Below are 15701 nucleotides of genomic sequence, written 5' to 3'. Positions count from 1 at the left end.
CTCCGCAGTGGGGGCAGTCCGACCCCCCAAGCGCCGCCTCTGCGTGGGTGCGACCCAGGCAAAAGACGCACGATTCGTGGCCATCGGAGAGTTCGATTGGCTCTGGGCAGGAGAGGCAATCGCGAGAGGTCATCCTTGTCCGAAGCTCACCGGAACACAGCAGGGGAGAGAAGGCGTGTCCGCTGCAGCGTGTAGATCACGGTGAGTACTCTTGATGATAGACTTCTTGCTTCTAGTAGAAGGTTGGCTGAAGAAAAAGATTCTGAATAGATGACGTACAAGCGCTGCTTTATAGAGTGGGAGCCCCTCATATTTTGCGCTCTTGAACGCCATTGGCCAGTTTCACTGGCGTGATTCAATAAGGCTTCAGTAGTATTTGGAGAAAAGGGTATTTCCCATAGCAATGTAGAGTGACCGAATCGAAAGGGAACGACCGTTTACTGACAAATAAAATGGATGACGCATTCACTTTTTCTTTTGGACACGACAGAAGATTGCTCCGCCGCCATGATGCATTTCTATAGCAACATCTAAAGAAAGACTTGTGTGAGTAAAAACATGCAGAAAATGTCGGCGATGAACAGAAAATGAATTCAAAACCTCGCCGAAACGTTATGCAAACAAGTCAAACATTGTAGGAATCTATCATTTTTTTTCTTCTAACATGTCAGTTGATATTCTTGTAAAACGTTTGCTATCAGATCTTAGTTCATTACCATGTCCTACATTAGAAAAGTCAGAAGAAAATGCCTTGTTCACTGCCTGTTTAGCCATTTGATAATACTGTGCTCATGCTGTAGTTGATAAAACAGAGACGGAGTGTCTAATAAGGCTGTTCAACGGTCTGCTGGGAGAGCAAGCAGAGAAGAGCGGCTCATGGACTGGACCGGGTTAGGTTTAGAAATATACTGCACAACACATTCTGCATGACCGACGATATGTTGATGGACAGCGGTACGTTTCCGATTTGGATGAAGACAATTATAAAGCTAATAGTCTGGTCTGAGTGTTTAACTGTAGAGACCAATAATATAATCGACACTAAATGGACAGTAGTAACATGTTAAGTGTGTTTAATACATATACACAAGTATATACACATACTTAAATATATCTTAAGTTTGAAGTTATGAGGAAATTAGTAAACGACAATAATATTTGAGATGTTTCTTAATCATCAAATAATATTAATATAAACTGATTTTATTTTTTTTAACAGTATTTCGTGCCTTTGACAAGGACAATGACACCTACATAAGCGTCAAGTGGAAGGTCAAGTGGGTGGAAGGTCTGTCGGTCTTTTTGCGAGGCACACTGGATGAGAAAATAAAATGTAAGTTGTATAAAATGTAAGTTGTTTAAAATTTCACTTTAAAGTGGTGATCATGAAATGTTATGTACACAATGTTTCATTTATATTTTTATTAGTCTGTTTTGACGTATACAACCTGCATGGGGACGGATACATCTCACGGGAGGAGATGTTACAAATGCTGAAAGACAGCCTCATCAGACAACCCACTGAAGAGGATCCTGATGAGGGGATTAAGGACATTGTGGAGATTGCCTTGAAGAAAATGGTACTATTATGTCATAAAGCTTACATGTAACATTTTACCATTGTTTACCAAATACACCAATCTTTTTTTCAGGATTATGACCATGATGGGAAAATTTCTTCAGTCAAAGATGAAAACCTTTTACTAGAAGCTTTTGGCAACTGCCTCCCAGATGCAAAGGTAGAAATCACAAGCAACTATTTGTGCATGTAAAATTTATTGTAATTTTAAAGGACAGGCTCTTAAATTGTTCTTTTTATTTGTTTGGCTGAGCATACTGGCATTCGAGCAACATGCGTTCCAGGAACCACACGGACATTGAAAAGAACCACTCAATTTTTTATGGAAAAAAAATTAGAGAAAAGATAGTTAAACAATATTTGTGGCTGAAACTGAAATAAATATCTAAAATATTGCTCAATGTGAGACCATGATTGTCTTATTAAATTCTTCTGCGTGGCTTTGCTGTAGGGGTCTTCACTTGTGCAGGTTTGATCTCTGGAACAGATGTAACCTAAAAAAAGAAAAAATATATATTGTAACAACAATGCAAATACCATCATGAAAAATTACATAATGTACATAACATTTTATTTTAGTATAATTTAGATATGAGTTTTTATTACTATTTGGAATCAGTTTTTTATTTTTATATTTCCATTTTAATTTCAGTTAAAATTCTAGAAATGTTGTAATGTTATTGTAATTTTCAGTTTTTGTATATGTCTGTGTGTGTGTGTGTATATATATATAATATATAATATATAAAGTAGTCAACATTTGAAGTGGATCAAAACCTTTCATCAAAGTCGTCCTAAAACCTAAAAGTGTTCTTGTCTTAGGACAACTATGATTAACTTTTTTGATCCACTTCAAATGTTGACTACTGTATATATTTATACACACACACACACACACACACACACATATACATATATTTTGATTATTTGTATTTCAGTTTTAGTTTGAGTTATTTTAGTACAATAAATTAACCTAAATTAAAATGAGAATTGTTGCCTTGGCAACTAGCTGAAATAAGTTTTTTTATATATATTTTATTTCAGTTAATATTTCATTTCAAGTAACAAAAACATTTTTTAATGTTTTTCATTTTAATTTCAGTTTTCGTTAACTATAATTACTGGTACACAATGTACTTATGTAAATTACATAATATTTACAGCAGGAATGAGAGACAAACTAACCTTGCTCATTGTTTGACGGATCAAATTGGCGGTTACATTTAATGAATGATCCTCCATGTCTACCTTGGGCCCCTCTGGTAATTTAGGACCAATCAGAGTCTCAGTTTCAGCTGCTTCATTCAAAAAGAACGCTTGTCCCTCCAACTTTCTTTTTCTACTTTCTAAATGTGTAGTCCTTGGCATAAATCTAACAGATGGTGACAGGTTCTTCTGCCTTTCAATCAAATCTCTCTCTTTTTTATAAGATGCAGAGGATGCACACTGCTTTGAAGTTTCTGTGACGGGAGGGATGGCATTATGTAGAGAGCCCATCTTATCCTCTCTAGTTAATGTATCAGTGGTCCACTGCAACTGTAATGGCTGTGCAAAACCGTGAAGTCTATAAGAAACATCCTCCGCTGGTAGCAATGGCAGCACAGGAAAGCCCATGTTGTCAGAGTTCACATTCTCCATTCTGGCCTTTTCAGAGCCTTTCTGGATCTCAGGTGCTGCAGCTGTTTGTGTGTCCGTGCTTGATGACTCAGTGCTTTCTTCTAATTGCCGATCGTGTTGTTTTGCTAAAAAATAAAAAAATCACATAAGTTATATAGATTTTCCAACAGATGTAACCTATTGGGAGACAATTACAATACCTGTATTATACAATTCTAAATACAATACCTGTATTTTGGCTTGCTCTGTTAACATATCTTCTCCTGTCCTGTAACTTTTGTCTCGTCTCTTCCACAGTTTCATACTCAGGGGCATAGCAGACGTGCAACTGACCCCCAAAGAAGCTCTTTTCATCAGTGTGCCGTTTAGCTACCCTGAAAATTTCCACATTGTAACATACGCATGTCATTTCATGAGAAAAGAGCCTTTGGAGTCCCTCATGAACATATAGGTATAAAAAATAACTTAATAAAAATCTGTTTTATTACAGACATTAAAAAGTTCAATAAATCATCACATTTTTAATAGAATTTTTAGATTTAAGTTAATCATATTTAGATAAATATTAGCATTAAATTCTTTATAATATTCAGCTTGCAGTGTCATTACCTTGAGAAAAGGTTAAAAGATTAAATTACACATAAAAAAAAAACTCTGCATTTCTCCTTTTATAGCTTGTTGCCAAAAAAAGCCTCACATTGTATATTATGAATATTGTTGGCTCCTTGACAAATTGTTTTTGAATTGCTTTTAGAAGTTGCTTTGAATACAAAGTCTGCTGAAAGCGTAAATGTAAAATACTTTTATTTAGAAAGGACACTTAACATTTACAATATTACAAACAAATTCTATTTTTACTTTCTGTTCATCTAAAAACTCTGAAAATGTGTAAGTTTTCACAAAAATATTAAGCAGAACAAGTGTTTACACCATATTAATAAGAAACGTAACTGCAAATCAGCATATTGAAATGATTTCTGAAGGATCATGTGACAATGAAAACTGGAGTAATGGCTGCTGAAAATTCAGCTTTGCCATCACAGGAATAAATTATATTTAGAAATATATTAAAATAGAAAATAGTTTTATTTTAAAGTATAATAAAGTCACAATTTTACAGTTTAATTGTATATATATATATATATATTTTTTTTTTGATGAAATAAATGCAGCCTTGCCTTGATGAGCATAAGAGACATTTAAAAATATCCAGTGTGGCACGTTCACTTTAAACATGTTTTAGTCTGTCTTTACCTTGCACTCGTCAGTTTCTGGAATTGAAACAAGTAGACTTCAGTGAACTGCTCTGCTGGGTATTCATCCAGCGCCCTGTACTCCTCGATCACTCCATAGAGAGCAAAGAGCTGCACCAGCTCTGGCATCACTCCAATAGCGGGCACTCCTTGAACTAACAGGAACCGAGACTCCAAGTTGATGGTATATACCTGAAATCAGTGATACAGTCAAAAGTATTATTTGCAGTGGCTGTAGCTCAAAACCTAGTGAGGTGACTACATCTTTGTGCATACTGATACGACAAGCTAAAATACGGAGCTCACATAAACTAAAACAATTTATAAAATAAACCCACCTTAACAGCTTTGAGGCGCCTTCCCTCTCTGTATTTTGGGCGTGTTTGGGCAACATTTCGTTGCTCGTGGTGTTTATACACTTTTTGTGTGTCCCACACAGAAGGATTAGCGACCGAACTGTCCATTTGTGTGGTGAAGTCAGCGACCAAGGTAAACGATTCATCAGGTTTCAAAATAAAAGTCTCAGTTTTTAAACGATCATCCTATGTTATCGTAGTGATTTGCAATTGCATAGTTAATTTGACATATTAATTCATAATTAAACATGGTATGCACCAATTAAATTAATGCAATTTACTGAGCATTTAATAAAGGTCATTACAATGTCATATTTAAATGTAATTTAAAACGTATTCACTCCCGTGTTCTTTATCAAGTAATTTTTCAGCGGATTAACTTGCACCGATTAATTGTTCACATCAAGACTAACAATGTGCGCGAATAAAGTAAATAAAGTTCATTTTGATTTCATGCTTACTTTAACCCTGTGGCATTGTTCAAGACACACTTGTGTTGTTTGCTGTCATTGGAAATGAATGGGAAATACAAAGAGCAATTGCCAAATGAACAATACCTAAGCGTTAATTTAATACATATTCCCCCGATTTTACAGAGAAGGCTTAAGCCTAGTCCCACACTAAAACGCATGTCTGAGCTGTTTTAACTGAAAGAAACTTGTACTCGCATTTCTAAATATGTCAGTGTGGCATTGATTTGTCTCAAGATGTACACCAGTAATGTTTTTTTTGTTTGTTTGTTTCTAATGCACGTGTATAAAAGCTACTTAAATGTCCTAATTGAACTATGACACATAATCCTGGTTTAATTTAAAATCGCCATGAAACGGAAGTTGCGATTGTCTTTTCTTCTCTGCTGTGACGTATATCCGAGTGAAACGGCATCGGAAATGAGAGGGCGGGACTTGATTTCGTCCTTGGAAGTTGGGGCGTTGCTAACAAAATGGAGGCAGATCTGAATGCCAGTTTGCAGTTAGTGGTGGGGGATTTCTCTCCACTGGATTCACAGCCGACACCCAAGCATGAATAAATGTTTTATTTATTAAGGATGATGACTACGATCAACGGCACAAAACATGCCTAAACAGCGCGAGAGAGAGAGAGAGAGAGAGCGAGAGAGCGCGCGCGTCCTCCATCAGGTTAAGTCATATTCATGAAAAAAGTTAGTTTGCAATGTTCTAAGAGTAATGTTGTCGTAATATCTTTTCAATGTTTAGGGGTAACATACTCCCTCATGACTGGTGTCAGCGCTATAAAGTGAAGCATCAGTTTCAGCTTTTCCCCCTGTTGTTTATCCCAGCGTTTACCCCTCACGTCACTAGCTCCGCCCTTGCGCCGTAGCTCGTGACCGGAAGAGAAGATGAGTCGTTTTGAGGGGGAGGGGAGGTTAACATTTTTGATTAAAGGTTAGGAGGGCACATAAATAAAAAAAAAAACAATGTAGTGCAGGGATAAATTATTTTAAACCTAAACATAAGATGATTCCAAAAAGGACCATCAAGTTCCTCTTTTCATTAACTTCTCATAATTTGATGATACAAGCATTGAGAAGCATCCTTTCTGAATCAAAGACTGAGAAAAATGTCTGAGGACGTTGTATACTCTGAGGTCGTATTTGTGAAAAGAAAAAGTCGACAAGGATGATTCAGATGAGTGTCATTTAGGTGAGTTTTCAGTAAGAGGTGTTTAACTCGCATAACTGCACTTTTGCAAATGTACTGTTGCAAGCGAAGAGTATGAATACAGTCTGATGAACAAGCAAATGTTTGCAGTAAAACAGATTTTGAGTTTTGAGGTTCTAATTATGTTGTATGATTTAGGTAAATGCGGTATCATGTTAGCATGTTAAATGTTTATGTTCAAGATAAATTAAAGTGAAATATGGCATTTTTTTCTGCAAAATGTAGGGTTAAATATATAAAATTTAGGGTTACATTTAGGGTACATATTACAACCTAATATGCACCATTTAGGGGTAAAGAAGGTACAAAGAGGGTACTTCTCCAGTGACAAGTTGTTATATATTCAAAAGACATGTCAGAATAACACGGTGTGTTTGCATGTGAATAAGCATGATCTTTTGGATAAGATTGAGGTTACAGTAGATGACAAATAGGGAAGTTGGGTCCAAGAGTCATGTTTTTTGTTTTATAGCCAAACTTAACCATGGGCATTGGGCAAGACTGGGTGGTTGCAAGGGGTGAAAGAACTTTTCCTGTTTTCTGTTTAATAACAAAGACCATATTGCAAACTCTTAGTGACCTTCCTATTGGGAAATTCATGGCAGGATGTTGTGATTGTTCTTATGAAATCATGGTAACATCAGCACATTACTAAAAGGGTACTGCCCACATGCAGTGTTGAGTGTAATGCATTACAAAACATTTAATTACTCTTCTCTTGAAAAAGTAAAGTAAGGGATTACCCTTATTTTTGTAATTACAGTTCTGATGTAATTGCATTAAATACTGTATAGACTACAGAACAACTCTATATAAAACAATAGTGTATTTAACTATCTAATGCTAAAATTTGTTTTTTAGGTAACACTCTCCCTTTACACAGTTAAAGAATAATTTATGCAATTATATATTTTTTATTTGAAAGAATTACAAAAGCAGTTTCATGTCTATCCTTGTACTGTTGAACTAGTCGAGGTCGATATGGGATTTAGAAAGTAATCAGTAATGCAAAACTTTTTAGAGAAAGTAATTAGTAACCTAATTACACGGTTGAAGATGCAATTAGTAGCCTAGCTAGTAACTTTGCTCATCTTGTGCTTGTTCATACTATTTAATCTGTATATATGATTGATTAAAACAATAAATATGTTGTGATTTAGCATATTAAAACACTCTATCCTATCAATTCTTGTAGGTGATTCGTCTCAAGCTCCTCTGTATTCTCCGTATTCTCCTCATGGCTGTGCTGATCATGCTCAGCTTCCAGTGTACGCATGTGCTCTTTTTCCACACTTGATCTTTATCCTATCCAAAGTACTTTTTTAGATCTATATATTTTATGAATTCATCTTGGATCGGAGTTTAATGACTAATATTATGGGTCATATATTTCAATACACAATATAAACACATCTAATCATAACCTACTTTAGATGTATATACAGAGAAAAAGCTTGAAGATCTTCAACAGGTCCACAATGCGCTAAATGAGAATTGAACAGGTAAGGACTCTTAAACTAAACAGTTCAAAACAATAGATGAAATCATGCATTATGAATGTGCTCATTTTCAAACAGCATTTTTAGCAGCGCTTCAACACATGCATCATTGGACACAAAATCTGTCCAAAGCTCTAAACGACAGTGGTAAGTGGTTATTATACACAATTTTCGTCCCCATTAAAAATGATAGCTCATCTAAAATGCAATAAACTTTTAGCGTGTCCAAAGAACTGGGAGTATCATGCAGGAAAACGTTACCTTTTCTCCACAAACTAACTGAACTGGACTGATAGTCGAGATGCCTGTATCTCAGATGACGGTCATCTGGTGATTATAAACAGCAGAGACGAACAGGTTTGTCCATGTACATACAAAAAAAACGACTGTTTGAAATGAATATGAAATATTGCAGTGTAAATAACAAGCCTACGCTTTGTCCTGTAAGGAGTTCCTGATAGGCATTATAAAAACCGAAGAGTCCTTCTGGATCGGCCTCACAGATGAGAAGATAGAGGATCAATGGCTATGGGTAGACAACAGAAATCTTTGTAAAGATAAAAGGTATTTCTTCATTTACAGTTCTTTAAATTCTAAACCCTAAATATTATACCCTTTTGACAAATTTTGAGATAATGCTCTCAATGAAACAAATCATTTCTTTCAGTTATTGGACTAGAAAGGAACCAGATAACTGGAAAGGATATGGGGGAGAGTACCCCAGCGGAGAGGACTGTGCTCACATACATAAAAACTCCATCCAGGATCTTAAGAGCTGGTTTGATGCAGTCTGCAATAAAGCACTCAGAAGAATATGTGAGACCAGATCCTCCAGACAAACATAGTGACCATGTTAAGTAATGTGTGTCATCAGAAGCAGATTATTTGGAAACAGAAATGTGGCTTAAGACAAGGGAACATGATCATCAGTCCTGTATATTTACTTTATGGCCTAGCATCAGTGTCGCATAAGTTAATAAGCCCGCATAAGCCCCTGTTGCTTTTCCCTCTGGATGGGGGTCTGTGGAGCCTCAAAGAACGTTGGTAATAAGATGTGATTGGAAAGGACTGAATAGACAGTTTTGCTGTCGCTTCTGCTAGTAAGCTTTGAGGCCATGAGTTCAGCGATGTAACTGATTTGAATCTCCGCTCTAAATTGACCATAAATGACAAGTGGATCCTGTTGCAAAATAATTTTTAAAAATCCTTCAGGCCTTCTCTTGGGCTGATAGGTATTACTTACTATGTGAGTGCCTGGATGTGGATTTTTTTTTGTATTTTGCAACAGGATCAATTATCATTTTTGACATTTTGTTCCCTCTCTGGAGCACCCATAGTTTTGCCTGCGAGTCCCTGATTCGCCCCTGGTCAAGATTATTTCATTGATTATTATCCAATTTGATTTTGAAAAGAGATTTCACTGCTTTTATTCAATTTTTTTTGTCCAATCTTCACCAAAGTTGGCTGAAAAAGATCCTGTGGCTAAACCATGCAAAAGTTATCATATTTAAAACGTAACAAACCACTTCTTTTCAATCAGATGTTTGTCAAAGACTTGAAAATATTTGTAATGCTCCAAACCATTTTTCTCTTAACTAAAGAATGATGTAGTGTTTTTGTAAAAAAAAAAAAAAAGTAAAGTTTTTTTAATTATTTGTGAAACGCACTAGCAATTTTAAGTGAAAACTGTTTCAAAGCAAATCCTACACCAATTGTTTTCAGTGTGGATATATTTGCTGCAGCATAAAATCTAATTTGCCTGCCATGCAGAAAATTAATTTGCAACAAACTGTAAAAAAATGCTCATTTCTTTTCTCATGTCATCTCTCGATCACAGGCAGCTTTATCTTTTCAGTCTTTTCTAAATATATGAACACTGTTATAAGTAAATTAAATTATTTCTAAAATCACCACCAGGGTGACATGACAAACAAAAAGAGTGTGGGTTTAGGCATCAAGTGTTTCTGTGCAAGTAAAAAGGTGATTTTGTACCTCTTTTCAGACAATAAAGATAAAAGATGTGCAGAATCAGTTTCACAGTCTTCTTTTATCCATAAAAAAGGCATCAAGAGTCAATTTCAGGAACATTCCATCTATTTAAACCAACATGGCTTGCAATGAAAAACAATTTCAAAATCTGGTTTTGGAATGATGCTTTCAATGTCTTTAGTGTTTAAATATAATACAAAGGTGGCGACTTACAATAATCCCACTGTAACTGTGTACGTCCTTATAACTAAAAGAAGATTGAAAATGGAAACTAAATGATAAACCACTTGCTTTCCAGCATTCAGAACAACAGTCAAAATCTCAGAGGTTTTCTCAGTATTGTGGTACTAAATCGGTGTGAAGTCCGAGTCACTGTCTGAATCAGTCTCATTGGGTGATTTGTCTCTCTCCAGGTGCAGCTCTCTGACAGTAAGGATACGTGTGAGCATGCTGTCCAGAACCTCATCACTCAGAGAGGAGGTCGAGAACCACGTGGGACTGCTGGGTACACAGGAGCGCTCGGGGCTCAGGTAAAACTGGGTTGTGTCTTGTCTTATGCCGGGCGAGCTGGAAGAAACGACATTGTATGACAACCAAATACACCATGACTCGTTTTAATACACAAAATGCTGACATACCATTTTGAGAGATAGAACTCGTAAAGCCTGACAGGACAGCGAAGAGGATTGTCTGAATTCTGCCGTATTTTTAGCACCCTTTGCCGTTCACCTTCCTTCTTCTTCTTCTTCTTTACAGGGACACCGTCTAAATTGGACAAAATTATTAAGTTGAAACATAATTAACAAAAAACGCACTATTACATAGTACGACTGACCACTGACCCGTGCTTCTGTCCTCTTTCGGGGGATAGAAACGCAGGAAAGACACTTTGTTGTTGGCTTGTCCTCGAGAGTAGCGTTTGATGTGGCCAAAAGAGAGGCGGCAGTGCTGCTCCACTGTCCTGTAGTTGAAGTACTTGGTGAAGAAGTAGAGCAGCGTGTTGAGCAGCACACCGGGTGAAAACGCCCCCAGCTGCTTACAGTTCCACAGATACTCCTCCTCCACACGAGAATGAACATAACCTGAACACACACAGAGACGTGTTTACAGAGCAGCAGCAAAACAAACTAGTCACACATTTTACTAGCCAATGGCGATTATATTGCCAAGGTGTGCGTAGAGGGTTGAAGTTGAAAAATCGAAAAAGCATAATAGGACCCTTTTAAATTACTCACCACTGGGCAAAATAGTTGGCTTCCACTGTCTGAGTATGTTGCTCATTTCATGGCAGAATTTGGCGTAGAAGACGTCAGCGAATATGTTCTCCATCCGATTGTTCTCAAAGAGGTACTGCAAACATGAACGACAAAAGCTAAATCAAATAAATTAGATAATATAACATGTGTTTTTTTGTTCATGATTTACCTGCTGGATTCCCAAGCAGAGATAAAAGATGCTGTCAGGGCTGTATTTCTCTCCGTTGGGTCGACGAACCTCAGAAATGAACTTGCAGAGGCCGTAGCTTAGTTCAGCAGTGCAACATTTCAACAAATCCTCCTTTAGTGTCATACTGCGAGCTATTGATGAAGAAGTGTTTAATGCCATAAAATCTCTCACCATGTCTCCCATACGTAAAAATGACTAATTAATCCAAATTTTCATTGTTGATTTATTTAATTATTCCCAAATTAATGTGGTCCAGTATTGCTTCTGAATAAAATATGAATAAACTTGTTTTTGGGACGAAATGCTGTATAAAAACAGGCTTACAGCCAAATTTGAGAGTCTCCATGTTGGGTTGGGTGTTCCTCCAGCACACCCACTTCTTCCAGGCTTCGACTCCGTACTCATGCTGCAGTTTGGAGAGGCTGTTTGGAGGTGCTGATGCACACTTACTGCCCTACATTCCGACAAAACACATAATAATCTGATACTCAGTTTTCCATAATGTGATACGTTGGAGTTTTGTTGGTGGTTAGGAATAATTCTGCTTTAGTTTTTCTTACCTGTTTCTTCTCAGGGAAGCCATCATGTCCTCTCTTGCGTGATCTCTGTTTGCCAGAATTGATCTCCTTTTGCATTTGCTTTCTAAAACATTCAATGCTCTCTAAAACGTGAAAGGATAAAGATCATGGAAAATGAATGGAAGACGATAAAAAAAAAAACGTGTTGGTGTGTTTTGACCTTAAATCACAGCAGAAGCTCTTACCGATTGGGAAATCGGCCTCCAAGTCCATCTGTGGCTCTTCTGCTGCGGTGGAGACGGGGGTCAGTGTGGCAGATCTGGATGGAGGAGGCCTCTCAGGCTCAGGGGTTTGATCCCATGTCTGGGCAGAAGACACAGAGTCCTCCTCCCAACTCAGATTGCTAGATAAGGCTTCCAGATCAAGGTCCTCCAGTATGTTACCAGTCTGATCTGAGCAACAAAACAGGTGTCTTTAAAGATATGTATGTGACCGAAACAATTAAATGTGCATTTGCGGATATATTACACAGCCTAAACACCATAACCCTCAATAATTTTCTCCATCATTTACCACTAGAGATGATTTGTCTCTCCTTCTCTGCATCCTCAGCCACCATCTCTGCCATCATGATGAGGTCGGCCTCCAGAGGGTCATCAGGGATCTTCTCTTTGATTTCCTGAATGGTCTTCACAATGTGCTCGGCATTGTCCAGAGTTGTAGGGAAGAACAAGGGCACCGGAACCTGCATAGAAGCCATATTTATTTCATAGACTACAAAACTACATTAGCCAAGAGTGGCAACTGTCTACATATCTACTTTTAAAGGACATATCTAATTTTATCCAAGTTTAAAGGAATATTCAAGGCTAAATACACTTCTGTGATTTGTTGTTAATACAGAAAATAATTCTGACTCAGAAGTTGAGGATGAGGAAGGGTACAGAGTAGATGTACCGGAAGTGGAAGCCCCACAGACTGTGGAATGTATTGAGTGTAGAGATGCATGGGAACTGGCACATACACTGGCACTGGCACAGGCAGCACTATCACCGTAGGAGTTCCATCTGCAGGATAAAAAGTGTCAGCATATGCATTGGAAGGTGTTTACTAAAGAGAAAAACAAATGGGGAAGAATTTCCAGAATAAGGATGCTAAAAGGTGATTGTCATTGTTGCGCTGGAACTGATTAGTACCTATTTGTGTTTCAGCATCACAGGTGTGAGGTTTACAGGATGTGGCTTTGTTTTTGCTTATGGATTTATATGGCAAGTCCTTGTCTTTCTGGGTTTGGGATGAAGAGAGAGGAGCTTTCACAGCACACTTCTGTGAGCAGAGCAAAGAACAAGAGATTTGTTTACAGCAAACCAGAATGATCCAAACAAGCACTCCTAAAGCTAAAAGAAAATGGACAAATTAGACAATTTAAATCCCAATTTTGCTCTCAATAAGTAAAGTAAGTTACTGAAAATCTCTGTTTTTAGACTATGAGTATAAATGCAGGTCTTTCCTGAACTCACATTTCCTGTGACTTTTACAGGAACAGAGCCTGAGGAAACAAAGTGTTATATATGAATCACTTAAGCAAACAACGCATCTCAGTCTTTAATCATTAGCATTATGTAAAAGTGCTCCATCCAGGTTGACATGAGTGTTTAGATAGTTAATGCATCTGAGGTTAATCACCTTTTGGATCTGCGTTTCCCAAAACACCTGGCTGGTCGTTGGATGCACTTGAAAGCGAGACGACATTGGCAATGACCGGTGTGCCCTCTTTAGTACTTTGAGGAACTGCAGAGGATACTGGGGTCACACCTGTGGAGACAGTGACAGCACAGGACTCCAGACTAAAGAAAATGAAACATTTAGGATGTAATAACTTTAGCTAGCCAATTACAGAATCTACAGATGTAATGAACAAACACTGGAAGGGATAAAAGCAGACCAATACACCCAAATATCTGTAAGAGGACATACCTTGTGTGGCTAGAGAATTTTTTGCAACAACTCCAGTGATGCCCTGCAGACTGCAGAAGAACATCAGGCACCGCAGGCTGCAGAAATGCTTCATCTCACCCAGCCATTTCACAGTCTCAGTTATCTTCTTGGACTGCCTGCACATTGAGCACTTTATTTCCTGTCAAAATTGTGCAGCAGCAACATTTACTGTTACTTTCAGAAGCAACATCTTATATCAATATCTTAAGCAATATCCTAAGTCTAATGATGCAGCACAAAGGTACTTTGAAACGATATAGGGAATTTTACACCACGTAGCTCTAGGCACTCAATTCTAGGAACTAGCCAGCAGGGTGGTTCCTAGAGAACCAATTTCCTCCTTGGACCATTTTCCTGGTTGCATTAGCACCGGCAGCAGGAACTCTGAAGTGGCCGACAGCTACGTCTTTATGCGCGCCATTTACAGACGTCAACAACCAGTGAATGGAGGATGCCGTGATCGGAGCTGTTTTTGTTGTGTGTCGTGGGTTTCATGATAACGGAAATGGAATGTTTGTGTTTTCCATGTTTGTGGAGTAAATATTTTTACATGGCTTTTTAAAAATACTGGGTAGCTTGTGTTTTGTATGCATTTGGACAATCAGTGTACACTTATGTCACTGGTAGTTTCTATGGAAGTGTTTTAGACTCTACTCTGAAGTAAGAGCTAATTTAGTTTCCCGAAACAGAGTTCTTAGAACTAAATACGTTCCTAGTTCCTGTGATGGGAACACACCAAAAAACGGGTCCTTCCGCCAATATTTCTAGAACTATGAAAAGGTTCCTCCGGCGTGAAAGCCCCTTATGTGACCTCTTCATTGTCTTTTTCTTACTAAATTCATCACTAAATAAGTAAAAAATTGATTGAATAACTATCTAAGTAACTATATAACTGCAGAACTAACTAAACAAGTTGTAAATAACTAAGTAAATAAACTAAACAACTACAGCTAAAACTACTAAGTCTGTTTAGCTAGTAAAATATATAAATATATAATAAATATGTAACCAAGTAAATTACATAACCAAGTAAATAACTAAATAAACAGATTAAATAAGCAAATAAAGTACATAACTACAGAAATAAATAACTACATAGCTAAACAGTTAAACAAACAACTCAACTGCACAAGTAAACAAAATAAAATATCACCTGACGCATCAGTGAATTATGTTTTAACAAGCAATCGTTCCCACAGAACTCCTCTTGCTTCCCATCAAAGACATCAGTCACTACAGTCTTGGAAGTGCTGTTACAGTAAAAGCAGTTGCAACAGTGTTTCTTTCCCCAGCGTTTGAACAGGCTATGCTCAAAGAGCGTCTTGCATCCTGTAGAGAAAGGAAAACCACAAGCACAAGGTCACATATACAACTTGATAAGGTTAATAATCTAATATTAAAATATTGCCAAACAATAAAATAATAACAAGGTCTGAATTATCCTTATAGCTTACTCTCACTGCAGAAAGAACGGTCAACCTTGTTTATCCTTCTCACTATTTTTACAATTTTATCGAGCTTGCAGTGTTCACAGCGAGCCTCCATGCGGTAAATCCTTCTGAACTCGTCAATACAAGTGCTACTGCAGAAAGCGTACATTTTCCTCTGAAAGATCAGATAAAAAAATTAATAAATGTTACAACATGTACTCAACCAGGGCCTCAGGCAACTATTAACATATTTTGGTTGGTCTTTTTGTTATATTAAGAAGTAAATCAATCAAATAATTAATAAACAGACATGTAGGTCATTTCCACACAGTCC

General features: G+C 37.3%; 3 protein-coding genes and 1 pseudogene across 10 annotated transcripts in view; 2 read left to right on the top strand and 2 right to left on the bottom strand.

The window, feature by feature from the left end:
* Positions 1–1648, top strand: part of LOC107722124 (EF-hand calcium-binding domain-containing protein 1-like) — a 2028-nt pseudogene extending 380 nt beyond the window's left edge.
* Positions 1649–1758: 110 nt separating this feature from the next.
* On the bottom strand, positions 1759–4964 carry rbm48 (RNA binding motif protein 48). The gene is made up of 5 exons (XM_016530352.1): positions 4788–4964; positions 4451–4641; positions 3425–3570; positions 2765–3321; positions 1759–2073 (listed from the first exon to the last, which is right to left on the bottom strand). The coding sequence occupies exons 1-5, from the start codon at positions 4911–4913 to the stop codon at positions 2002–2004; spliced, it is 1092 nt and encodes a 363-aa protein (XP_016385838.1). The 5' UTR covers positions 4914–4964; the 3' UTR covers positions 1759–2001.
* Positions 4965–7723: 2759 nt separating this feature from the next.
* Positions 7724–9217, top strand: LOC107722135 (C-type lectin domain family 4 member E). Its single transcript, XM_074560114.1, is given in 6 exon segments — positions 7724–7755; positions 7921–7989; positions 8065–8133; positions 8207–8343; positions 8435–8550; positions 8654–9217. Coding segments are annotated over 6 exon segments (600 nt in total). The 5' UTR covers position 7724; the 3' UTR covers positions 8832–9217.
* A 797-nt stretch (positions 9218–10014) lies between these two features.
* The window catches only part of LOC107722138 (zinc finger MYM-type protein 4-like), a 29798-nt gene continuing 24111 nt past the window's right edge, over positions 10015–15701 (bottom strand). For all 8 annotated transcript variants that reach the window (XM_016530364.1, XM_016530363.1, XM_016530371.1 and 5 more), the window contains exons 14-29: positions 15392–15542; positions 15091–15266; positions 13917–14076; positions 13626–13754; positions 13460–13488; positions 13136–13265; positions 12897–13006; positions 12513–12684; positions 12185–12391; positions 11982–12082; positions 11746–11875; positions 11401–11552; positions 11211–11325; positions 10818–11057; positions 10614–10740; positions 10015–10542 (exon numbers count right to left, since the gene is read on the bottom strand). In XM_016530364.1, the coding sequence (XP_016385850.1) occupies positions 10323–10542; positions 10614–10740; positions 10818–11057; positions 11211–11325; positions 11401–11552; positions 11746–11875; positions 11982–12082; positions 12185–12391; positions 12513–12684; positions 12897–13006; positions 13136–13265; positions 13460–13488; positions 13626–13754; positions 13917–14076; positions 15091–15266; positions 15392–15542 (2349 nt within the window). In that variant the 3' untranslated portion in view covers positions 10015–10322. The remainder of the gene's footprint in view (positions 10543–10613; positions 10741–10817; positions 11058–11210; positions 11326–11400; positions 11553–11745; positions 11876–11981; positions 12083–12184; positions 12392–12512; positions 12685–12896; positions 13007–13135; positions 13266–13459; positions 13489–13625; positions 13755–13916; positions 14077–15090; positions 15267–15391; positions 15543–15701) is intronic.

Source organism: Sinocyclocheilus rhinocerous, unplaced genomic scaffold, assembly GCF_001515625.1.
Source record: "Sinocyclocheilus rhinocerous isolate Xijiao unplaced genomic scaffold, SAMN03320098_v1.1 scaffold781, whole genome shotgun sequence".
Taxonomy (NCBI): domain Eukaryota; kingdom Metazoa; phylum Chordata; class Actinopteri; order Cypriniformes; family Cyprinidae; genus Sinocyclocheilus; species Sinocyclocheilus rhinocerous.
The sequence above is the reverse complement of the archived record's forward strand: the minus strand, read 5'-3'. Positions and strand labels throughout refer to the sequence as shown.